This window comes from Spermophilus citellus (genome assembly GCF_964194105.1).
Source record: "Spermophilus citellus genome assembly, chromosome: 4".
In the NCBI taxonomy this organism is placed as follows: Eukaryota; Metazoa; Chordata; class Mammalia; order Rodentia; family Sciuridae; genus Spermophilus; species Spermophilus citellus.
The window spans coordinates 138,254,801-138,279,700 of record NC_138185.1 but is presented as its reverse complement, the minus strand read 5'-3'; the positions used below and the strand labels follow the sequence as shown (position 1 = coordinate 138,279,700).

Genomic DNA, 24,900 nt, shown 5'->3' with positions numbered 1-24,900 from the left:
TCCTGGTGGATAGGCCTGTCTAGGAGGGATACACCTCAGCAACAGCTGTGGGATGTTTACTTGCTGTTCCTACGTCCAGGGCCTATTTCTGGAGAAGGTATTGGATATAAGCCTGTGCCATTCCTCCACTGACCTTGCCAAGCACTGGGTGATTGAGAGCATGTGCCAGAAAGAACAGTGACACTCACTTAGCTTATCTCCCTGGCTCCAACCCAAGCTTCTCTGGGTGTATCAGGTCATTGCTGCTTTGCTTCTGTTGGTAATTACCCTTCATTGGCTCTATAGTTTAGGATTAAATATTGCTTCATTTGTTCTGTCAGTTTTACTAAAGACAGAAGTGAAAAAGAAAGTTTTGGGCGATAAGGCTCTCCTAACTTATAAATCTGATTTGAGAAATCCTCACCGGTGTTCCTTGGAGTTTAAAAGGCCAAAGGAAACAGATCAGCATTTTAGGCCAATACAATTTTTCCTATGGTTAGTCCAATTACTAAGGGAACTGGAACACAAAGAGGTCATTTGACTTATTTATGACCACAACTAAGCCACAAAGCAAAGATAGCATCCAAGACTCTTGGTTTCAAATTTAGTACCACTTTAATAGCCTAAGTTTAATCTATATTAATAAGTTAGCTTTGGGAGCTAATATCAACTTTGGTTTTGGAAAATGGGGTTTCACCTTTTTAGGATCGTCACTTAAGCTGTCACCTCAAAACCAACTGTAACAATAGTTACAACTCATTGGATCCTTTTCAGTGAAGATCTCCTCAAAGAGAAAATCAAGAAGGTGGCTAGAGAACTAGGGTCTTCCTCCCAAACCTCCACCAGGTTTTCCTCTAGATCAATACCCTAACTTTTCTACTAAAGTGTCTTTTTCTGAGACAAAAAATGGGAGATAGGGAAAAGAAAAAGCTAGATTCTTGCTTGAATAATAAAAACACTATTTTCTGGTTTAGAAACATTCTCATACCACCCTAGGACCAGCTGTCCTATGAAGAGTATTTAGGATTCTCATTGTTACTTTTCCTTAAATTATTGTTACTGAGGAAGAAAAAAAAAATTTATCATGTAGAGTGAAGAAAAATCTCAAGTCTTTTTTTTTTTTTTTTTTTTTTTTTTTTATCTATTCACCCAGCTGAAAGTCATCAGATAGTCCTAGAAGAAGTGTGAGGTCTGATGGTATCTGAATCCCAGGCAGAGATGGCAGCTCCAAGCTTGGTCCGAGGCCAGATGATAGTCAGTGTTCTGTTTTCTCAAAGTACCCATAAATCACTGGGCATGGTGGTATACACTTGTAATTGCAGCTACTCAGAAGGCTCAGGCAGGAGGATTTCAAGTTTGAGGTTAGTTTCTGCAACTTAGCAAAACCCTCTCTCAAAAAATAAAAAGGGGACTGGAGATATAGCTCAGTTGGCAGAGTGCTTGCTTCGAATGCACAAGGTCCTGGGTTCAATCCCCGGTACCGCAAATAAGTAAATAAATAAATAAAATAAAAAGAGCTGGGGATGTAGTTCAGTGGTAGAGTACCCTGGTTCAACCCCTATTAACACACACACACACACAATCAGTAGGAATAAAGCTAATACCATTAGTCAATGAAAAAAATGTATATTTGGGGATTATATCATTAAGCAAATATATGGAATCACTTGGTTAGCCCCATTCCTTCTGGGTAAGGCAAATACTTGATTTGGAAATGAAGATTTTTATAGCCTCTCTGCTCATCATTAGGGATTTAGAAACTATTACCCAGAAGAAGCTCCACTGGGGCCATGGCTTCAGAATCACCCTCGGGAGGCTTCTGTTAAAAACAGGAGACAGGCAAAGGTTACCAGATCCCCTCACTGGCATGCATTTATCTTTACCTCCCACTGCCTGGGAACATCTCTCTGGGAGGAATCCAATCACCAACACCACACACAGTTATTCTGATGAGAAAAGTTTTATATGGACAACAGATATTTTGTATGTTTATATGAATAAGAGTATGATAAACAAGGAAGAAAGTGCAGGCTCAGCCAGGAAAACTGTGACAAGGAAAAAGTCTGGAACTATTCAGGAGTAGTGTCAAGCACTAAACCATATTTACAAATCTAATTTGGAAACTGGCACAGGAAGAAGTTGGGGAAGAAGACATGCATGAAATAAAAATATGTATATACACAGATATAAACACCCACATTTTCACACTTCTTTCACCCATTTTCTCCACAAGGCAAAAATCAGACAAAGGAAAAGCCCAGCCTCTTTTTTCAGAGTCCCTCTATTTCCTACATATTTGTTATGGAAGCTCCACATGGGCTTGGATTCAAGGCAGCTGACTTCACTCTCATTAGCCCCACTCACCCCTGACAATTCACCAAGGGAATACTTGGGATATAGAAGAGGCAAGAAAAAATGTGGCTCACTTAACATAATACACAAGGGCATCAGTGTCTCCAAGTACTTTTACACCCAGTCCTTCACTAGATCCTCATCAGAATTTTAACCAGCAACAGAGCTCAGTCAAACTGAGACACAGAGGAAAGCAGTATTCTGATCCAGCACTCACTGGGTCAGTCACTTCATCCAAGACAGTCACACATGCCAGCCCCAAGCAAGTCCTCAGGGGCCTGCAGCTGTTTGCTTTGTGGAGTGGAGGTTTGGGCTTTTACCCTCCCTGGATTTCTCCTTACTGCCATTGCCACTGAGCTCTCTGCTGTTCCCTCTGAACCTGAGACAGCTGCTCAGCTTGTGTGTATGTAATTTATTGTTCTGCTGTCCCTGGCTTGTCCCCGGCCACCTCTGGCTTCTCAACCTGCGACTCTGGAGGGATCAGATACTGGACCTCCTCTGTGCTGATGGCTACTTTATCTGGCTGGAGCCACCTCTTGAAATGTTCCAAGGTGCTACAAAAGAGCAAAAGAAAAGGGTGGCTTTATCAGACCTCAATGATTAATCACTTAATGATTAGCTCAGTTACTCAAATATTGCCTTCCCTCCCACCACCAATTCCTTCCTGCAATTGTTTTTCACTGCTAACACGGGAGAACAGCGATGCTCCTCTGACAGCTGTGCATCCTGGCAGCTCCACGGCATAATTTACCCCCTAGTGGGCACTTTGGCTATAAGCAGCACCAGGCCCCCTTCAAAGGCAGAGCCTCTGAAGGCTTGATGAGAATAGCTGAAGAGCTTATGCCTCAGTCTTATCCTTTTTTCCTCAAAACTGAAGAGGAGAGAAATTGTCAAGGAGAGGAAACACTCAAATAAATATGAAATTATTAGCGAGGCAGAAAAGTGAGCTTCTTTAAATCTCTCATACCTGAGGCATCTGAGGCTCAATTTTATATACATAGTGCTTATATTTGTAGCAAGTGCAATATTTCCTATATGTGTGTGTGTGTTGTTTATTTCATCCCATAGCAAGTCCCCAAGATAGAAACATCTGAGCTGCAAATGTTCCCCACAAAAGAATGGCCATTATGCCAGAAGGCTCTTTGTGTTTGCCTATGTAGAGAGAGGATGATTGTCAGGCTCACAGCCACCCTCCCACCTTCCCTAAGTACCCAGGCTCCTACACCTTACAATTATTAGACATTTACAGAAAAATATAAATGATAAGAAATAATGTAAACCTCATTCTATGCTCTTTAATAGCCCAATGCCATAACAGCAGATTTTAGACATTTGTCAGTGTATGGGGGAATGGTGCTTTGGACAGCTGGATTTCTTAGCCATTACTTCTTTGACAAAAGCACACAAGGAGGAGCATCATCTACTTGGCCCTCACAAATGCAAAGACCCACATGAGTCCACTGAAAAATGACCTCTACTTAAAACATAAACTTTGAAGTTTGAAAACAAATGGTGCTTGTCCTGAAGGATGATAGAAAGAAGAGTTCCCACCGTTGTAGGCATGGGGATCAGATCTAATCATCAGAGAGTGAAGCAAGCGGCTGACTGACTCTCATGCTCATGGCTCAGGGGAATCAGGTGTGATAGGGATATTAATTTTCATCAACTATCCTTTCACAGAATTATTCAAATTATTTCTATAGAAAAGGGAGAGCCCCATTATGTTAAGCATGGATAAATACACAAAAATGTGCTACTCTGATTTCAAAGAAACATCATTCTTTCTGGAGAATTATACAGAAGAAAGTTTTGTCTTTTTTTTTTTTTCCTCAAAAGTGGATTGTAGGAAGATATGCAAGAGGAGAGAGACTATAAGCAAACACCAAATTGTTAATAGGTCAGAATCTATACATCCTCAAATCACCTATGTTTGAGGCAGTTTATAGCTCAATTAGGTTGAGCCTTCAGAGAGAAAAGAACAAACTTTATTTTATTTTATGAGCCTTCAGAAGGTAGTTGGCCTGACCTTAGAGGCCATGCTAATTTCTGAAGGATTTGGGGGCATGCTGATCCAATATTTGAGATAATATAAGTGAAAGTGCTTTTGCAAATTAAAAAGTAAAATACAACTATGAAGTTTATTCACACACTGTCCTTGATTTTAGCAGCAGCATCTTCATCTGATATGATGGGACTCTCAATATCAATATTAATGATATCTTGCAAACTTAGGTTAAGTCATATTTCCCTAACACCTTTGGTTATAATTAAAGTTTTCACTCTTCCGTGAATTTTTTTAATTAAATTCCTTTTTTAACTGATAAAAGCATAAACCTTTGGTTAAAATTCAATTTTTCATTCCCCAATGCATTTTTTAATTAAATTTCTTATTTTAATTGATAAAACATAAAAATTATATGTACTAATGAGCTCCCTCCATTACTTTTTATTTTGAATAAATTCTTACCAAACTTTAAAATTCTGCTAGGGAAGATAACATTAACAATAGCTAACATTTATATTGTGCTTAACATGTGCCAGGCAGTGTTCTAAGGCCTTTACACAGAGTAACTCATTTAACTCTCATAACAACCTTATGAGATAAAAGCTATCAATCCCACTGTACAGATTGGGAAACTGAAGCACACACAGGTTATTTATTCCAGAACGTACAATTAGTTAAATGGGACAGTCAAATTCCCAAGTGTTAAGTACCAAACAACTTATTGTGGCACAATGCCAATATCCAAATCACCACAGGTTATCATTCAGGCCCTCCCTTCCTCCCTGGTACAAACACCAGAGCCAGGAGGAGCTCAACGATCTCTTAACTCCAAAGTACATTCTATCACTTCCACTCATCTAGCTCTTCTCTTATGCTGCCTCTTGTTGTTAGGTAATCTTTATATATATTTGTTGTCTGTCTCTATCTGAGGACTTAAAACTCAAAAACAAAAACAAAAATATTGCTAAAAGGCTAAAACTTCTTATACAACCCTCTCATAACACCAAGCATAGTGCCATCATACAGTAGCTGCTTAATAAATTTATTCATTTGGTCTACACAAATTTATTGAGTAGCTACAATATGAGGTGTTATCCTCTACTCTATTCAATCTGTGACTAACTTGTAGTCGGGGTATTGGCTGATTTTAGCTCAAAAGAACTAATGTTGGGGCTGGGGATGTGGCTCAAGCGGTAGCGTACTCGCCTGGCATGCATGTGGCCCGGGTTCGATCCTCAGCACCACATACAAACAAAGAAGTGTCCGCCGAGAACTGAAAAATAAATATTAACACTCTCTCTCTCTCTCTCTCTCTCTCTCTCTCTCTCTCAAAATAAATAAATAAAAATAAATAAAAAGGGTCTTCCTAAGTTGCTGAGGCTCAAATTTAAAAAAAAAAAAAAAAAGAACTAATGTTGGGGCTGGGGATGTGGCTCAAGCGGTAGCGTGCTCGCCTGGCATGCATGTGGCCCGGGTTGGATCCCCAGCACCACATACAAACAAAGATGTTGTGTCCGCTGAAAACTAAAAAAATAAATAAATATTGAAATTCTCTCTCTCTCTCTCTTAAAAAAAAAAAAAAAAAAGGAAGTAAAAATATCAGGACTCAGATGTCACTATCTCTGAATTCTTTAGAGAAGAAGTGCTCTCAGTAAACAGACTGGAATTGGACTGGAAATCAATTTACCTCTCATCGGAATCAAGTCCATCTACAAAGAACTCAGATGCTAACTTCTCCTGGAGGAACCGATCCCAGCATTCCTTCTTGGCTTGGGCCAGGGTTCGAAGCATGTCCTTGGAAGTGACTTCCTCATTTAAACCTTTGATTCTTCGAAGTTTCTTCTCTAAAGAGAAGAGAAAACAGAGCTTAACAAAGAAAGTGAGTGTGAAATGAAATCCCAATTTACCAATGAAAAATGCCAATTTACCAAGTCTCTCACTGATGAAAATATTCACATTTCCTGTACAAGAGATAATTTTTAAAGGTCACATAAAAAGTAACTGAACATACTTCTTTTTCCTTCATAATGTCCTCATCCTGCATTGTATCAAATAAATGTTTAACTCAAGAAAACAGAAAAGTCATGGGTTCTCATAAATAAATCAATGGCATGTTTTCTTTGAAATCACAGAAGCCCAGCAGGTATCTCTCTAAGGAATGCTTGTTTTTCCTGGTATGACATGTATATACTATCGTCTGTTTTCCAACTCCTTGAAAATAATGTCTCTGAGGAGTAAATGGTTTTTCTTCTTGTTACAGTGACATGAATGGTTTTCCAAACCTCATGAGAAAGAATTAGAGAAAATGATGAGAGATCCAATGGTTCATTAGACACTAAAATTGACTCGATGAGAATTCAATGGTAAGAGACCTTTAAGATCTCTATGTGATTAAATTCTTGATTAAAGAAAAAGAATCTCCCAACATTTTAAAAAGTTGCTCAGTTTGTGGTCTGGATGTTGGAGCCTAATAAAAACAAACATCTTGTAATCCCTCCGAGAGTAGTCCATATGGCTTCCTGATGATAGATGTTTAATTACTCTTCTTTGCATTTTAAGTATAACTGTTGAACAGATTTTCCCTTTTGAAGAACACAAGAAAGAATACCACCATTTACCTTTTTCCTTAATTTAGTCTTTTCTTCAACTATAATATGGGCATGTGCTACATAAAGATGCTTTGGTCTGTGGGCTTGGTGGTGCATACCTATTATCCCAGAAGCTTGGGAGGCTGAGATAGGAGGATCATGAATTCAAAGCCAGCCTCAGCAATGGTAAGGCACCAAGCAACTCAGGGAGATCCTGTCTTTAAATAAAATAGAAAATAGGGCTGGGGATGTGGGCCAGTGGTTGAGTGCAGAGTTCAATCACCGGTATCCCCTCCCCAAAGAAAAGATGCTTTGGTCAAGAGCAGACCACATCTACAATGGTGATTCCATAAGATTATGTCACCTACTGATAACATAGCTATCTTAGTTGGAGTGTGTATACTCTATGATGTCCACACAATTCTGAAATTACCTAACAACACATTTCTCAGAATGCATCTCTGTTAAGCAGTTATGATTAAGCAGTGCATGATTCTGCATGGGTAAATAATGGCTTTTTTGTGTGTATGGAGGGGATAATGGACATTAAGCCTAGAATCAACAGAAACTTATATGATATGCAATGCAATCCTGTTTTCATTTCTAAACAAGTCCTATCAGCTAACATCCACTGATAAAACAATAAGCACTTGTGTTCCTGTAAGAGTTCAGCTGTATAAAAAAACCTACAGTTTATAAATATTAAAATGTGAAGGAAAAAAGAAAGTTTCAAAAATAAAATAGTAAATAAAAGTGAAGGGTTTTATTTTTTCCTTAAGGATATAAAAGGGGTTATGCATACCTCATGTTTAACTGGTTACATTTTTAATTATTGCTCTTACCAGTGGATTCTCTTTGATACATGTTTATCTGGCAATAGAAACAATCTTCATATTGTCTGGCCTTGGTTGTCATGGTGAAAAATATACTTTGGGCTACAAAAGGCTTTCCCCTCTCTGAGTGTGCTGAGTTCCTGAGGAGGTATGATTTCAACAGGGCAGGCAGAAACAGACATGTTTACATACTCCAAACCTGCCTGCCATTGTCACCCAGCCCCTTTCCTAGGAAACATAAATGGCTCCCATTTTCTCCAGAGAAGGAAATTTTAATTACCAGTTAGTTTCTTAACTGATTTTAGAAAAGTGTAGTAGAGTTGTAACTTTTTTTTTTCTTTCTTACATACATGACAATAGTGGAGTTGTAACTTTCCAAGTCAGTCTTCGCCAATCAAAATCATCACCATCTCCATGAGGCATATATTAGAATATATGTATTCTAATAACCCCAGTCACATGGTACTAACAAGCCAATGGATCTGGTTCTTTAGCTTTCTCAGACTGTTGTTGTTTCTCCTTATCATTATTAAGCAGGAGCTCTGGCTACTGAAAGCAGAACTTTCAACCCCTTCAGACATGGCTGCAAGCATCATTATTCTCTTTGGTGACTTCCCACCAAATTTCACATTACTCCCTCATCTTTCTTATTCTCTATCATTCCAACTGTTTTACTCCTATTTTTTTCCCTCCATTATGCCATTAATGAAATTCTTTTTGTTCTCCCAAGGTATTCCTTAGCAATCATATAAGCTCTGCTTCTTCTCTCCGTCCTTCATTAAAAGCTCCTTCTCCCTGGCTTGCCTTTCCTTCCTCAAATTATGAGTTCGAAGATTTGGTCTTGTGATAGATGTTCCAGCAACAAAAGAATACCATAAGAAGAAATTATTTTGAGAGTTTTCACCATAAACAAATGATAAATGCTTGAGGAGAACAGATATTCTTACCTTGACTTAAATATTACATAACATATACATGTATCAAAACATTACATGGGGGCTGGGTTGTGGCTCAGCGGTAGAGCACTTGCCTAGCATGTACAAGAACCTGGGTTTGATCCTTAGCACCACATAAAAACAAATTAAATAAAGGTATTGTGTCCAACGACAACTAAAATATAAATTTAAAAAAAAAACATGCACACACATTACATGGTACCCAATTAATGTGTGTAGTTTTAATTAAATGATTAAAAAAATATTTTTCTAGTTGTAGATGGTCACAATACCTTCATTTTGTTTATTTATTTATTTTTTTATGTGGTACTGAGGTTCGAACCCAGTGCCCCACATGTGTGAGGCAAGCGCTCTACCACTGAGCCACAACCCCAGCCCTTAATTTATTTACTTTTAAAATCTTTTTTCTTTTTTTTTTTAAGTTGTCAATAAACCTTTATTGTATTTATTTATATGTAATCTGGAGAATCAAACCTAGGGCCTCACACATGCTAGGCAAGCGCTGTACCACTGAGCCACAATCCCAGACCTAATTTATTTTTTATATTTTAAAACTAGGATTGAAACCTGGGGCACTTTACCACTGAGCTATAGCCCCAGCCTGTTTTTGAAAATTTTATTTTGAGACAAGGTCTCACTAAGTTGCTGAGGCTGGCCTCAAATTTGTAATCATCTTGCCTCAGCTTCCCATGTAGCTGGAATTACAACACGTACCACCATGCCAGGCAACATGTACAGTTTTTATGCTTTTATGTATCAGTTAAAAAATAAATTAGGCTGACATTTCTCTTTCTCCTAGCATGGAACAATCTGAATTTCATTCCTATGTTTGGAATCTCTCTAGATACTTACATTATGGCCACAGGACACGGAACTGAAAATGTATACAAGAAACATTTTTTTTTAAATAAAATGGCTGGGGCTGGGGGTTGTAGCTCAATTGGTAGTGTTTGCCTTACATGTGTGAGGCGCTGGGTTCGATCCTCAGCACCACTTAAAAAACAAATAAATAAAATAAAGATATATAGAAAAATAAAATAGCTAATAAGAGATAAAATGAATTTATGTCAACACGCCTTCTCATTTCCAACAATCAATCTATATAATATAACAATTTTTCCAGCTCTACCATTAGAAATCTCCATGTAGCTTTGGGGTCATTAGCATTTCTATCAGGATGGCATAGTTTAACACTTTTAAGTTACCTGAATATATGGGCAGGCCAATAATAGTAAGCAAGAGGGTTCTACAGAATGCCAAGAAATAAAACAGAATTTAAGTCAGGTGCAGTGGTGCATGCTTGTAATCCAACCTGGAAGGCTAGGGCAAGAGGATCACAAGTTTGAGGCTAGTCTGGGCAATTTAGCAAGACCCTGTTTCAAAATAAAAAATAAAAAGGTCTAGGGATTTAGTTCAGTAGTATAGCACCCCTAGGTTCAATCCTCCATACGGCCAAATGAATAAATAAAATCCCAAAGTACAGAATTTAGATGAAATGGTTAAAGGTAGGAGGTGACAAAAATTGCTTCAAGGGATGTGCAAGAAAAGTGAGGATGATCCTTTCCTATAACAAAACTGAAACACCCCTAGAATTACATCTAACAGATACATGTATCAAAGACTTAAAAAAAAAAGAGAACAGGAAACCAAGTTTGATTCAAGAGAACTTCAACATGCTCCTCTAAAACCACCAGCTTCTGATTTTAAAAAGAGTGTACGCCAGCAAGCTAACTTACCTAGAGATGCTAAATATACTTCTGAATCCTGCAAGGGAGCCCAGGGCTTTATAGCTGGCTGGACTGCAAAGTTTTCTGCCTCCCTCTGGCCTTCACCTGTAGGGTAAGAATTCACAAAGGAGTCCGAGAAGGCATTGTTGGCAACATCTTCATCAGGATTTGGCAGACAGGAACAGATTTCGGCCCAGAGATCTCTGCCAGATCTTGTAGCTGTAGAGTCAACACTCTCAAACATTTTCATTTGGGATTTAAGCTGGAAAACAGAAGATCAAGTAAGTAAGAACTAGTTTTAAGAATACAGTATAAATGTGTGGCACTCACATATTTATTTGTCCATTAATGAAGGTAATAGGATTTTAAGACGTTTCTTTTAACAAAAAAAATAAAATATCTTCCATCAAATTCATATTAGGTACAAAGATGTCAAAAGGGCAACTGAGTTCCTTTCTAGCTCTGCATTCATCAAGTTATTCAAAATGAAGTTTGTCTTCATGAAATTTCCATCCCAGCAACTTGGGAGGAGGCTGAGGCAGGAGGATTGCAAGTTTAAGAATAGCCTTAGCAACCTAGTGAGGCCCTTTAACAAGATCCTGTCTCGGTTGGTGTTGTGGCTCAGGGGTAGAGCACTTGCCTAGCATGTATGAGGCACTGGGTTGCATTCTCAGCACTACATATAAATAAATTTAAAAATAAACGTCCATTGACAAAATAAAATATATTAACAAAAAAATCTTGTCTCAAAATAAAAATGACTTGGGATGGGACTTCGTTAAGTGTCTCTGGGTTCAATTCCCGGTACCAAAAATAAAATTAAAAATAAATAAACAAAAATAAAGGGGGGGAAGGTGCTAGGGATATAGCTCAGTTAGTAGAGTGCTTACCTCGAATGCACAAGGCTCCAGCACCACAATAAATAAATAAAAAGGGACTTTCCATAAGCCCAGACACAAAAGGATATATACTATATGATTCTACTCATATGAGCTGATAAGCAGAAAATAGACTGGTAGTCATCAGGGGCTGCAGAGAAGGGAAAATGTAAAGCTATTTTTTCTTTTTTTTTAGTTGTAGGTAGACACAATGCCTTTATTTTTATTTATTTATTTTTATGTGGTGTTGAGGATCAAACCCAGTGCCTTACCCATGCTAGGCGAGCACTTACCACTGAGCTACAACCCCAGCCTTGGGAAGTTATTTCTTAAGGATACAGTTTTTATTTGGAGAGTTCTGTAGCTGAATAATGGTTATAGCTATATAATGATATAAATGCCACTGAGCAGTACACACAAAAATGGTTAAAATTTTACATTGCGTGTGTGTTTTGTTTTGTTTTTGAGATGGGGTCACAGTAAGTTGCCCAGGTTGGCTTCTAACTCACAATCTTCCTGCCTAAGTATCCCAAGTAGCTGGGATTTCAAGTGTGGGCCACCACCCCTGGCTTATATTATATATTCTCCCTCTCTCTCTTTCACATGCACAGGAATTTCTAGGATGCTTCCAGTGTGAACAAAAAGCCGTGCTTTTTTCTGAAGATCTCCAAAATGTAACTGCTCTATCCTTAGCCAATTAAATTCTGTTTTCAACAGAACCCAGACAAGCACTTGCACAGTCCCATAGACATGAAGAGAGTAAAAGTGCTGCATGACTGTCTGTCAGAGGGTACCCTCATAGTACAAGGGCCATTGGTCTTTACATGTAGCAGCTGGTCTATAATTCATAATTTATCTTTTTCACTTTTAAATTATTAGGCTTTTTTTTTTTTTTTTTTTTTTTTTGGTACCAGGGTTTGAAACCAGAGGTACTTATCCACTGAGCCACTTTTCTATTTTTTTAATTTTGAGACAAAGACTCACCAAGTTGCTTAGAGCCTTGCTAAATTGCTGAAGCTGGTCTCAAACTTGCAAATCTCCTGTCTCCTGTTTCAGTCTCCCAAGTCGCTGGGATGACACACAGGTGTGTGTCACTATACCCAGCTAAATAACCATTTTGATTGTGTATATTTATGGGGTATAGTGTTCACTACATATAAACAACGTGTAATGCTCAGATCGGGGTAGTTAGCATTTAATAGAAACATTGAAAAATAGGCATTTTCATCATTTTATAGATGGAGAAACAGGTTCAAAAGGATAGCTGCTTAAGGGCACATTACTAATACATGATGAATCTTTGACTGGAGACCCCACTGGTGCTGCTCCAAAATCCATATTTTTACCCAGTACCCAATATTCTGCCTGTCTGGGACGCTGAAAGCAGCCCAAGCAAGGACAGATGGGAAAGACTACTTAAAGAACCTGGGAGCTTGCATAATCAGCTATGTTTATAGTTCAGATTAACACCTTCCCTGAAGGGTCTTATAGAGTCTGGTGTGGTGGCGCACGCCTGAAATCCCAGCTACTCAGGTGGCCCAGGCAGTTGGATAGAAAGCCCCAAAAGGGTTGGATATGTAGTTCAGGAGTTCAGGAGTAGAGCGTTTGACTAGCATGTGGGAAGACCAGCCTCAGTACTGCAAAATCAGTACATTAAAAAAAAAAAAAAAAAAAAAAAAAAGTCTTTGCGATAAGGAAGGAAGGTTGCTCAGCGCAAGGTCTGAAAAATTCCAAGCGACAGAGCCCAGCAGTCATAGAAAAGGCCCAAGGTAAAAGAGACAGATATGCCACGGTGTCCCAGATGAAATGAGGAACCTACTCGCCTCTGAACACACCCAACCAAAACTTAGCTCTCACTGGAGCACCTCCAGACCCTGGCCACAGGTGTCTGGACCCGCTCAGGAAACCCTGAATCCAGACTCTAGGCCTCAGTCGCTCTGGCTTCAAGGACTGGCTGGGAGTGACGACAAATCAGGTCCTCGACACCCTCTGGTTTTCTGCGGTCAGTTCAGAACAGGGAATACAAAATGTTGGACACCCCAAGCCCTCCTCACCTGCCGCAATCACCTACCCAGCAACCTGGGATCGCTCGGCTCAGGTCTCTCGCTGGTAAGCAGGAAGAAACAGGGAGGGGCGGAGTCTCCAAGTGACGGAGCCCAGCAGTCCTCCAATTATCATCCGACCTGGCGACGTTGTGTGAGTCGATTGGTCTAGGGGAGCTTGTGAGGAAGCCAGGAGCAGAAGGCGGGGAAGAGGTGGGCGGGGCTGTGGTTGCCAGGAAACAGAGGAGTCACGTGTCGGGAGCCCCGCCTCCTCGCCAATTCCTGCCCAAGTGTGGGGTCGATTTCTTGCGGAGTTGGAGATTCCAGCATCACCTTCTTATCCCCTGCTGGGTTACAGTAGCCCAGTTTTCAATACCTTTGACTTTTCTTGTCCCCTGAGCAATTTTCCGGGCTGGCGTTTATCTCCTTCATCCCTTTGCTGCTCAAGTTAAAGCACATTGGTGGCTTTTTACTGTCACAGGAGACCCATGCCCTATTCACCGAATGTGAGGTTTTCCCTCATTCATTTAGTCAGTAGATGCCAAGCTCCTTCTGTGTTCTAGGCTTGTGTTAAGCATGAATTCAAGACCCGTACATAAGATTTGGTGTGGGTCCCAGAGATCCTCACAGCTTGTAGAGGGGGATGGCCTTGGAAGCGGACAAATTTACAAAAACAGCAAAGCTATAAGAAGGTATGACAGAAGGGTGGCCACAGTGCATAAGAATGTGTTGTGCCAGAAACTGTTTGAGGGCTGGGTGTGTAGCTCAGTTGCAGAACATTTGTTTAGGCTCTGGGTTTGATTCCCTAGCACCACAAATAAAAGATGACCTTGGATACCCTTCAAGGGATATCATCATATTTATTGAGTTATAAATTTCTTCCCAGTCCTCAATTTTCAAGACTGTTATTGTCTTCCCAAGGAAAGTGTGATGAAAGGTATCAGCCATTAGTAGCAGTAACTTGACTGACAACGTTCTCTAGAGGTGACCAAATCCCATCAGTGTGGCTATGGTAGTGACAACTACCACCATATGAAACTACCACCACAAGACAAGGCACTCTACTGTTCACATTTATAAATACTTTTTTTTTTTTGTACCTGGGATTGAACTCAGGGTTGCTCAACCACTGAGCCACATCCCCAGCCCCGTGTAATATTTTATTTAGAGACAGAGTTTTCCTGAGTTCCTTAGGGCCTTGCAAAGTTACTAAGGCTGCCTTTGAACTCACCGTCCCCCTGCCTCAGCTTTTCCAGATACTGGGATTACAGGCATGAGCCACCATACCTGGCTCACATTTATAACCATTCTTAAAAAAGACTATGAAAAGAAAAGGAAAGTGAGAAGGTTAGAAAACAAGGGCCAAATCATTGACAAGATTTTGACCGTGATTATTCCTGGAAAAAGAGGCATGAACATGGCAGTATCTGAATATGGCAGTAACCAATCACCAATGTGCACCACTAACTTGGAACTATATTTAAATTGCTGGTCCTGCCACATTGAAGAGTTTTGCTCCAAGGACATAGGTGAGACTGGCTGCTTTGCTGTCCGTCCCTGGACTAACTCCATCATTCCCTGATGTCCAGCCATCAGCTGGAGAGAACCACAAGACAAGGACAATATCTGCTCTTTGGCTAAGAGAAGTCACGTAGCATTAGAGGTATTTGCCCTAGGATTGTGTAATTTGCTTATAGTGTTTAATTAGTGTGCATTGAATGCTAGTTGGGGTGCTCCAGCACACCCAACACTTTTGCATTAATTGTTTATATTTGATGATTGGTGTGATTGAATATATACTTGCATTTAAAGACAATCTGCCTCTGAGTAATTATTAATAGCATTGCTCACAATATTCCTCAAATTAGATGCCTCCTCAGCTAACTTCTCAGACATTGGTTCCACCACAAGCCTCTTTCTACCACTGTGTGCATCTGAACCAAAGCTTCTGCATAATGAATGGAGAGCCCAGGTCAAATTTCTATGCCCAAGCTTCAAGGGAAGCTGGGAAGGCCAGTTTCTGGATTCCACTTCTTGGAGGTAGAATTGTGTGAAATTCCCAACACACACACACACACACACACACACACACACACACACACAGATGTTTAGAAGATGTTGGATGTTCATAGAGTACAACAAATGTTTAATGTACATCGTCTATGCCAGTGCTTCTCAAGCTTTAATATGCAAACTCCCTGGAATGAAATTGAAATACAAATTCTCATTCTATAGGTCAGAAAGAGTTGGGGGATAAGATTTTTATTTTCTATCTCCATAGTTTTGCCAAGCACTATTCTAAGTTTTACTTGAACTAACTTATTTGATTCTCTCAACTCTGTTCCAAAACAATCTGGTCCCAGTAAATGAAGACCATGCCCAACATGCCATGAGATTGAAGAAAGGCAGAGAGATCCAAGATTGCAAAAAGTGAAATTCATTAGGGACTTACTAACAGAAGCATGGTCCTAGATAGCAACAAAATCAGTTGCTTACTGGGTGCAGTGGCACATGCCTGTAATTCTAGCTACTTGAGAAGCTGAAGCAGGAAGATTGCAAGTTCAAGAGCAGCTTTGTCAATTAAGGAAGACCCTATCTCAAAATAAAATACAAAAAGTCCTGGGGAGCCAGGCATGGTGGTGCATACTTGTAATCCCAGTGACTTGGGAGGTTGAGGCAGGAAGATCACAAGTTCAAAGCCAGCCTCAGCAACTTAGTGAGGCCCTAAGCAACTTACTGAGACCTGTCTCAAAATAAAAAATAAAAATTATCGGGGATGTAGCACAGTGGTGGAGTGCCCATCGGTTCAATCCTCAGTGTATATGTATACTTTTTTTAAGTTAAAAAAAAAAACTCTATAAAGCAGAAAGTTTAGCTAAGAACACCTTCTTGTTCTCAGACCCTACCTGTTGAGGGCCACAGCCGAGTTGGGATGACGCATAGCATTTTGCTGGAAGGGAGTGGTTGAGAGGTGACGCCAGCGAGCCATTGAGATGATGATGGTTATGTTAAGCTGTGTATTCAATTGTATATAGACCTTTACTTTGAAGTTCCCGTTGAGTTCTCGGGGATGGGGGGGGGGGGCGGCTGGGAGAGTTCCGGGGGAGTACTGGTGGAGTTCGCGCAATAAAGTTTCCTGTTTGAATATACAGGTGCTTTGTGGCAGCTCGGTGATTTGTGCCCAGCCAGACTGCAGCACCTACCCTCATTGTGGACTTTTTAATAATTTCTTTAAAAAATTATTTTTAGGGGGCTGGGGATGTGGCTCAAGCGGTAGCGCGCTTGCCTGGCATGTGTGCGGCCCGGGTTCGATCCTCAGCACCACATACCAACAAAGATGTTGTGTCCGCCGAGAACTAAAAAATAATAAATATTAAAAAAAAAATTCTCTCTCTCTCTCTCTCTTCCCTCTCACTCTCTCTTTAAAAAAAAATTATTTTTAGTTGTATATGGACACAATAATTATATATATATATATATATATATATATATATATATATATTAAATAGATATAGATATAGATAGATAGTTGGTTTTTTTTTTTTTTTTTTTTTTTTTTTTTTTTTTTTTTTTATGGTGCTGGGGACGGAACCCAGTGCCTCATGCATGCTAGGCAAGTGCATTACCACTGAGCCACAACCCCAGCCCCTAATAATTTCTTAATACTTGAGAGATGGTGACTTCACTTTGAAGCAGTTTTGTTCTAACATACCCACAATCAATGGAAAATGCAACCTCTTATTTGAGGAGGGAGTTGGGAATCTGGCTTTTTAGCATAGGAATTTCTAATAGCAGTGGATACCTCCTGCTGCTCTAGAGTAAGAGTAATCTGCAGTCCCTCAGTTTGATGAGACTGATGATTTAACAGAAATAATTTAGCAAAAAAGATTACTCTTACTCCTCAGAGTGCTAACGCATATGATAAGAATGCCCTAAATCAACATTAGCATTTGTATCATAAAGGCCCAGTGAAGGTTAATGCTCATTTTCCTGACTTAGACTGGACATTTGTACCTTTTTTTTGGTATCATAGCCTCTGAATGCCTATTTGGAGGAATCCCACTCTGGAAATTAAAGGTCAGAATTTTCTATTTCTAGGCACCCTAGAAGTGAAGACTCAGAACTGTGACCTAGGGTTGGCTAATGAAAAGCTCCCTTGCAGGACTTTGAACCTTGTAAGAGGGACACAATGTTGCAGGGAGACTTGGAGATTTCTAAGGAGTAGGGCTGCAAGGCAAGGAGTACTTTGGCACAACAGGGTAGCTATAGCATCTCAACTACGTTTCTTCTTTGGCAACAGATGGCTGATTTTCAGAGAACTTTGCTTCCTTTGATTTGGCCCTTTTTGCTGATCCTGTTCTCCAGAACATTTGCAAATTGTGTGAGGCACCAATATCTTTTCAATAACCCTCTCTAATGAAGTTAACCAGTGTTGGTTTCAGCATTTGGCATTTATAAACTCTGGCAATACATTTTCTGATCCACTTGCAGCTTTTTTTTTTTTTTTTTTTTTTTTTACTTTCTCAGTTCTTAGTTCACAAGTTTATTATGAAAAACACTGCAGTGCTCTTGTGCAGAAACATCGTCTTACAGAAGGGGGAAAAACAGTTCTGTTCAAAACAACTCACCCAGGTTCTGACAATAACAAAGAACAACATGGGGCTGAGATTTGAGAAGGGAATAAACTGAGTGCAGACAAATCATACAATTAAATTAAACGGTTTCCCTGAAAATAAACAAAACAATTTCAAAACTCACAAGTAGAGGGGAGGCCTTGGTAGTTATTTTTAAAAATGTTCATTAAGCTCCAATGATTGTTTGCTGCTATCCTTATCTACAGCCATGCTGAGTAAAGCTATAGCTAAATGGAAGTTAAATTGTACTCACGAGGTGTTAATGTTTACATCTTATTATCTGCAGTCTCTCAGAGAAAGCAAAAGTAACTACAAATAGCGCTATGCCAGAAACTGGTTTCTTGACCAACTTCAGCATGCAATGAACTGCCGCATTCTAAAGTGGTCCCGGCTGTTGATGACAAGAGGCTTTGTGGGCTGGGATTGTGGCTCAGCGGTAGAGCACTCGCCTGGCACGGGCAGGACCTGGGTTCGATCCTCAGCACCACATAAAAATAGAGGCATTATGTTGTGCCCATCTACACCTAAAAAATAAATTAAAAAAAAAAAGCTTTGTATTTTTATATGGCACATCTTTTGGTCCATGTGAAAACAAGTTTTTTGAATGTTGACTATTTTTGACACTTTGGAGTTACTGTTGCTCTTCCCATTTCCATTAGGTCAATATATGGTTCATGGCAATACTGTACAAGTTTAAAATTTCATTACAGGAAGCAGTCTGGGGTATGACTAGTAACATGTGGTTCGCCTCTACGAGGTACTGGATCAAACTGCAAGAAAGAATATTTTAGGGGCTGGGGATGTGGCTCAAGCGGTAGCGTACTCGCCTGGCATGCGTGCGGCCCAGGTTCGATCCTCAGCACCACATACAAACAAAGATGTTGTGTCCGCCGAAAACTAAAAAATAAATATTAAAATTCTCTCTATAAAAAAAAGAAAGAATATTTTAGAGTATCATCAAGTTCCATGATTGCAGCTTGGTTACCGGAACGATAACAATAGTTTGGAGCACTGAAAATTGTTACTACATTCCGATCATGGCACCAGTTATATCCCTCCATCACCAGCTGGTGAGCTCTAGACGCAAACGTGAGGCCATTGGTATGATTAAATGTCTCAGAAATATCTTGTCCAAATGTGTAACCAACTCCTCGAGGAGATATACCCCAACTACCACGATTATCTGGATCTGACCACAGCAAGTCACACATTGGACCCTCATGGGGAACTTCTTGTAGACGATCAAATGCTCTGATATGATCCAGTGTGTCTATGGATGGTGAGAGGCCACCATGTAGACAGAAGATCTGCCCATCCACCAAGGCAGTGAGAGGAAGATAGTCAAAAAGAGTTGTAATATTTCCAAACATTTGCATTTCCATATTTTCTTCAACACTCATCATAGAAACCATAAACTTGTGTAATCTGCCCGCTCTCGTGATTCCCCCGAAGAATGGTGATGCGTTCCCGGTAATGAACCTTAAGAGCTACCACTTGCAGCTTTAATGGGCAAGTGGATCAGTATGGGAGCATATTGGAGGCAAGTGGGAAATTCTGAGTCTTTCTCATGCTGTCAGAAAGACGGACAAGTGTGGAAGACATTTGTATGTGTTGTGAGGGAGGAATTTATTGAGATATGTCACATATTATAATATTCAATCATCTTAAGGTTTATATGATTTTTAGTATATTCACAGAAGTTGGCAGTCTTCATTCTGGTGATACTTTTTGTTTGGTTTTTATTTAAAATCAAGCTCCTTTCAAGCGTTTCTCCAGATCCAAGGAATTTTGAGCAGTCGTCTACACGCAACGTACACGAACGACTCCTGCGACGGCTTTTATACAGAGCAATCCCAAATATTTTCTTTATGAAATAACGCCAGATTTTCCTCGTCGGAGAAGTTATGACCGCTTTTGGTAAGACATTCTCGCAACCTCACAATTCGCCACTTAGGTCAACTCTTCCAACTTAATTCAATTTGTTGAATTAACTCACTCAACCGCAGACCCCGCCTCGGCACTGGGCCTCTCTGATTGGCTGATGCCGAGTGACGTCTTCAGACAGCGACCCTGGAGCGGCGGCTGAAGGGTTATGTGGCTGGGTCGCCGCGGGTGGCTAGGGCTTGTGGTGCAGTGGCGCTTTGACCTCCGGCTCCTCAGCCTAGCTTGGACCTGGGGTAGCTATAGGGGTCCGATGGCGGGAACACTGTCCACCCGAGCTGAGGCAGCAGACGGGCTGAGGGCTCCGACTCAGCAAAACGGAGACGCTGGTAGCGACGCTAGGGTTGAGCCGCTTCCAGGGCGCCCAGAGCCCGGGGGCCCAGTAGTGGAGCCAGCCGCGGGCATCGTGGAGCAGACTCCAGGAGACAGAGAGGAACCTTCGGCCCTAGCCCCAGATCCAGGCAAGCGGAAGAAGCGGCGGGGCGCAACCCGAGAGCGCGTAGTGCCGCCCCCAAAGAAACGGCGGACTGGGGTCAGCTTCAGCGATGAGCACTTTGCAGAGACCAGCTACTACTTCGAGGGCGGCCTGCGCAAGGTGCGGCCCTATTACTTTGACTTTCGAACCTATTGCAAAGGCCGCTGGGTGGGTCACAGCTTGATGCATGTCTTCAGCACCGAGTTCCGAGCCCAGCCGCTCGCCTACTATGAAGCCGCGATCCGGGCAGGCCGCCTGCATCTCAACGAGGAGCCAGTACAGGACCTCAGCATTGTGCTCAAGGTGCAGTCCTGATGGGGCTGGCTAGAAGGCGGGAGAGGAAAGGATCAGGATTTTGGGTTTTGTTTTTCAGACTTGGTATATAGGTGTGGGAGTTAAATTATGGTAATTCAGAAGCGTTTTCCTTTTCACTTGGAACACTCCTTTTTAGCCTCTGCTTCCTGTCTCCCCAAGTAGATAGCCTGTTTGTGCTTCAGAACTCAACCTGTTTATCCTCCCCATCAAGGTGGCTTCCTTGTTTCTAAGGAACATAAGTTGGAATTATCATAGTTCCTTTTTGTATGTTGTCTTGTGCCAAGGGCACTACCCACTTTCTACCCTGCATCTTAGGTCTCTGTACAAATAGTGATAATAGAGGCTATCATTTATGTCTCCTGGGTGTTGGGCACAAAGTTAAGCATTTTACGTAATATAACATTGAATTCTAATCACAGCTTTGTGCAGTAGGTATTGCCACCCAATTTTGTTTTTAAGAAAACTGAGGAAAGGTAAAGCAACAGGGCCACTTCCAAAGTTTGTGTTCTCATGACTACTGTTTAAACTATTTATCATAGAGCCTGACATGTAATACATTGTGGGATGTCAGGGATAGAGACCAGAATTGTCTATACAGGTGCTTTGACCCCTTTAAAATTCTGTCACATCAAGAGGTACCAGACACCTCTGTTAGTAACACAAGGCAATTTCAAAACTTAGGGATTTCCTCTCCTGTCCCAATTATGAAAAGTATAGTTCTGGTCTAACCCTCATATTTTACAGATAAGGAAACTGAGTTCTAGAGAAATTGACTTCTCCAAGAACTTGTAGAGAGCCTATGGCAAATCCAAGTGTAGATCCCATATCTGTGGATTTAACAACTTGATATTGTTTGTTCAAGGTCACAAGAAGTGATGATTCAAGGAGGTTTTAACTTCACTTAAAAAATTGCTTTTATAATGTAACTTTAAGGTAGAGAATAAACAAATAAGCAAAACCAAGACATCCGTAATCTCACCTCTTAGAGATAATCATTAACTTTTTGCATACTTTTTCAATGCCTGCTATCTCTGTGTGTGTATGTATTTTTACAAAATGAGATAATACTATACACTTTTCTTTTTCTGCTTAAGCATATACTGTGACCCTTCTATGTCAATAAGGAAAAAAGGAGAATGAGGTGTGATGTTGACTGATGACAGGCAGCTGGTTCCAAGCTGACAGGTTACCTGTGTTTTTGACAGGATAATGATTTCTTGCGGAACACAGTGCACAGGCATGAGCCACCAGTCACTGCAGAGCCTGTTCGCCTGCTAGCTGAAAATGAAGATGTGGTGGTTGTAGACAAGCCTTCCTCCATTCCTGTCCATCCCTGTGGCCGCTTCCGACACAACACAGTCATCTTCATCCTGGGCAAGGAGCACCAACTGAAGGAGCTACACCCATTGCATCGGCTTGACCGCCTTACCTCAGGAGTGCTCATGTTTGCTAAGACAGCAGTTGTCTCTGAAAGAATTCATGAGCAGGTTCGGGACCGGCAGGTAAACCAGGCCTTTCTCTCCTGTAGGTCACTTCCTGGGCTCATGAGTGCTCTGTGTAGACAGGGTGTCACAGAATTCTATATCTGAAATGGGCTTCTTGTTTATCTGGCCAAGCTTCCTACTTGAAAGTCATCACCTAAGGTGTCAAAGACAGATTACCCTGTATGTTTCAAAATATCTTTAGAGATGGTATACACTATCTTTTTTTTTCCTTTTATTTTTAATGCAATTGAATTTAGGGTACTATATGACTGAGTTCTATACCACTGAGTTCTTTCCATCCTAGCCCTTTTTATTTAGTTTTTAAAAATTTGAGACAGAGTCTCACTAAGTTGCTGAGTCTGGCCTCAAATTTGGGATCCTCCTGCCTCAAGTTCCCAGTCACTGGGATATAGGTGTGCCACACTGTGTCCAGCTTATACTCATAAACTGTCTTTCTTGGTAATTTGCTGTTTTGAAGTTTTAGAGTGCTGAGAGACGAGGGAAGGTTTTTAAGATTTTAGAAGGGCTAGGGATTTAGCTCAACGGTAAAGCATTTGTCTTTCTCCATTCCTGTCCATCCCTTGGCTGCTTCCAATACAACACAGACATATTCATCCTGGGCAAGGAGCACCAACTGAAAGACCTACACCCATTGCATGGGCTTGACCACCTTACCTCAGGCTCTGGGTTTGATCCCCAGCACACACACCCCCCCAAAAAAAAGAAAGAAAGAAAGAACAAAGAAAAGAAAGCCTGTTTGGTGGGAAAACTCTGGTTGAAGATAGAAGAGGTTTGTGTAGAAGTTTACTACTAATGATTATACTTTTGGATGCAGAGTTGGAATTCTGCATCTGGATCTGGATCATTTTAAGTGCATACTGTGCATTCATTTATTGAATGCATGCCAGGCTTAGTATCAACCACATTAAAGCCCAATTTACTGAATGCTTATGACAGCCCTGTGAGGAATATGTTTGGTTTTTGTTTTGTTTTTTTGGTATTGGGGATTGAACTCAGGGGTGCTTAACCACTGAGCCACATCCCCAGCCCTTTTTTTGTATTTTATCTAGAGACGGGGTCTCACTGAGTTGTTTATGGCCTCACTAATTTGCTGAGGCTGGCTTTGAACTCGTGATCCTCCTGCCTCAGCCTCCTGAGCCACTGGGTTTATAGGCATGTGCCACCATGCCTGGTGAGGAATAAGTTTTTTTTTTTTAATCTCACATTTTCTAGATGAGTTATTGGGACTGAAAGAGATTAAAATAATATACCCAGGATCATGAAATTGGTAAGTGGTAGAGCTGGGTTTTGAATCCTCTTCTTTCTGACACTGGTGTATTCCTATCACTCCACAGATGGTTTAGACTCCTTAAGTTTATAGACTTTATGATGATTTTCTCCTTCTTTCCTCCTCTTCCTAGCTAGAAAAAGAGTATGTGTGCCGTGTGGAAGGGGAGTTCCCTGCCGAGGAGGTGACCTGCAAAGAACCCATCTTAGTGGTATCTTACAAGGTAGGGGTGTGCCGTGTAGATCCCCAGGGCAAGCCCTGTGAGACTGTGTTCCAGAGGCTGAGCTACAATGGCCGCTCCAGTGTGGTACGATGCCGGCCACTTACAGGCCGTACCCACCAGATCCGAGTCCATCTTCAATTCCTGGGTCACCCCATTCTCAATGACCCCATCTACAATTCAGTGGCCTGGGGCCCCTCTCGAGGAAGGGGTGGCCATATTCCCAAGACAGATGAGGAACTGCTCCGGGACTTGGTGGCAGAGCACGAAGCCAAACAGAGCCTGGATGTACTAGGTCTCTGTGATGGTGACATGCCCCCAGGACTCACAGACTCTACAGCCCCCTCCTCAGAGTTGGCCAAGGACGGCCTAGAAGAGTTGGCCATACCTCCCCAGAAGGTGGATGGAATAGTTGAAGCAGTCCCTCAGGATATGGACACAGTGGACTTGGCACAAGGAAAGGCAGCTGAAACAGATGTTATGAATCAAGAGATAGACCCACTCTGTGCAGAATGCCGGCTGGTGCGACAGGATCCCTTACCCCAAGACCTTGTAATGTTCCTGCATGCCCTCCGCTATAAAGGACCGGATTTTGAGTATGTTTCACCTTTGCCTCCCTGGGCTCAGGATGACTGGCAAGAAAACTGAAGGCAGTAACCAATGGAGGGATTGCTTCTTGGGGTGGAACAGGGATGAGCCATGGGGCAGGGGCTGACCCTATGAGCTGGCACTCAGGGTTTCCATAGGATTGAGTTTGGGCTGTAAGGGACATGTTCATACATACTACCTCCTTTCTTCTCCCCAGCTAGAATCTGGGAGCTTTTTGGTTTGTAAATATATCCTTTTTTCTAACACCTTGTGTAACTGATTTTCTATTGCTTCTTTTTTTTTTTTTTTTTTTTTTTTTTAAATCAGTAAACTTCACATAAAATTAACTGCTTTAAGATGTACATTAGCTGGCTGAGGTTGTGGCTCAGTGGTAGAGTGCTCGCACACATGAGGCACTGGGTTCAAACCTCAGCACCATATAAAAACAAAGATATTGTGTGTACCTACAACTAAAAAATAAATATTTAAAAAAAGGTGTACATTAGTGGCATTTAGTATATCCATGATGATATACATCCATCACTTCTTCCAAAACATTTTCCTCACCTCGAAAAGGAAACCTGTACTTTATTAA

The 24,900-nt window shown here is 41.0% G+C and overlaps 2 protein-coding genes and 1 pseudogene across 4 annotated transcripts; 1 reads left to right on the top strand and 2 right to left on the bottom strand.

Moving 5' to 3' along the window:
* Positions 1-1,954: 1,954 nt before the first annotated feature.
* CCDC32 (coiled-coil domain containing 32) lies at positions 1,955-13,506 on the bottom strand. Of its 2 annotated transcripts, none has more exons than XM_081290821.1 (4): positions 13,373-13,506; positions 10,450-10,702; positions 6,024-6,180; positions 1,955-2,885 (listed from the first exon to the last, which is right to left on the bottom strand). In XM_081290821.1, exons 2-4 carry the CDS (start codon positions 10,688-10,690, stop codon positions 2,744-2,746), a joined length of 540 nt encoding a protein of 179 aa, XP_081146947.1. In that variant the 5' UTR covers positions 10,691-10,702; positions 13,373-13,506; the 3' UTR covers positions 1,955-2,743. The 2 variants fall into 2 exon arrangements, with proteins under 2 accessions (XP_081146947.1, XP_081146946.1); XM_081290820.1 differs by having other exon boundaries at positions 13,390-13,495.
* Positions 13,507-18,917: 5,411 nt separating this feature from the next.
* LOC308648207 (serine/threonine-protein phosphatase 2A catalytic subunit alpha isoform-like) lies at positions 18,918-19,596 on the bottom strand (annotated as a pseudogene). Its single transcript has 2 exons — positions 19,582-19,596; positions 18,918-19,494 (listed from the first exon to the last, which is right to left on the bottom strand). The product of its transcript is annotated as a serine/threonine-protein phosphatase 2A catalytic subunit alpha isoform-like (transcript).
* A 475-nt stretch (positions 19,597-20,071) lies between these two features.
* On the top strand, positions 20,072-24,900 carry RPUSD2 (RNA pseudouridine synthase domain containing 2). Its single transcript, XM_081288808.1, has 3 exons — positions 20,072-20,713; positions 21,931-22,227; positions 23,631-24,900. Exons 1-3 carry the CDS (start codon positions 20,087-20,089, stop codon positions 24,363-24,365), a joined length of 1,659 nt encoding a protein of 552 aa, XP_081144934.1. The 5' UTR covers positions 20,072-20,086; the 3' UTR covers positions 24,366-24,900.

What these genes read in the sequence shown, in the direction of transcription:
- CCDC32 (XM_081290821.1), bottom strand. Translation starts at nt 10,690, where the DNA reads ATGAAAATGTTTGAGAGTGTTGACTCTACAGCTACAAGATCTGGCAGA. An exon ending in AGTATATTTAGCATCTCTAG is followed by an intron (nt 6,181 to 10,449) that starts GTAAGTTAGCTT and finishes TCTTCTCTTTAG; the next exon opens with AGAAGAAACTTCGAAGAATC. An exon ending in GGACTTGATTCCGATGAGAG is followed by an intron (nt 2,886 to 6,023) that starts GTAAATTGATTT and finishes GCTCTTTTGTAG; the next exon opens with CACCTTGGAACATTTCAAGA.
- RPUSD2 (XM_081288808.1), top strand. Translation starts at nt 20,087, where the DNA reads ATGTGGCTGGGTCGCCGCGGGTGGCTAGGGCTTGTGGTGCAGTGGCGC. An exon ending in ACCTCAGCATTGTGCTCAAG is followed by an intron (nt 20,714 to 21,930) that starts GTGCAGTCCTGA and finishes TGTTTTTGACAG; the next exon opens with GATAATGATTTCTTGCGGAA. An exon ending in AGCAGGTTCGGGACCGGCAG is followed by an intron (nt 22,228 to 23,630) that starts GTAAACCAGGCC and finishes TCCTCTTCCTAG; the next exon opens with CTAGAAAAAGAGTATGTGTG.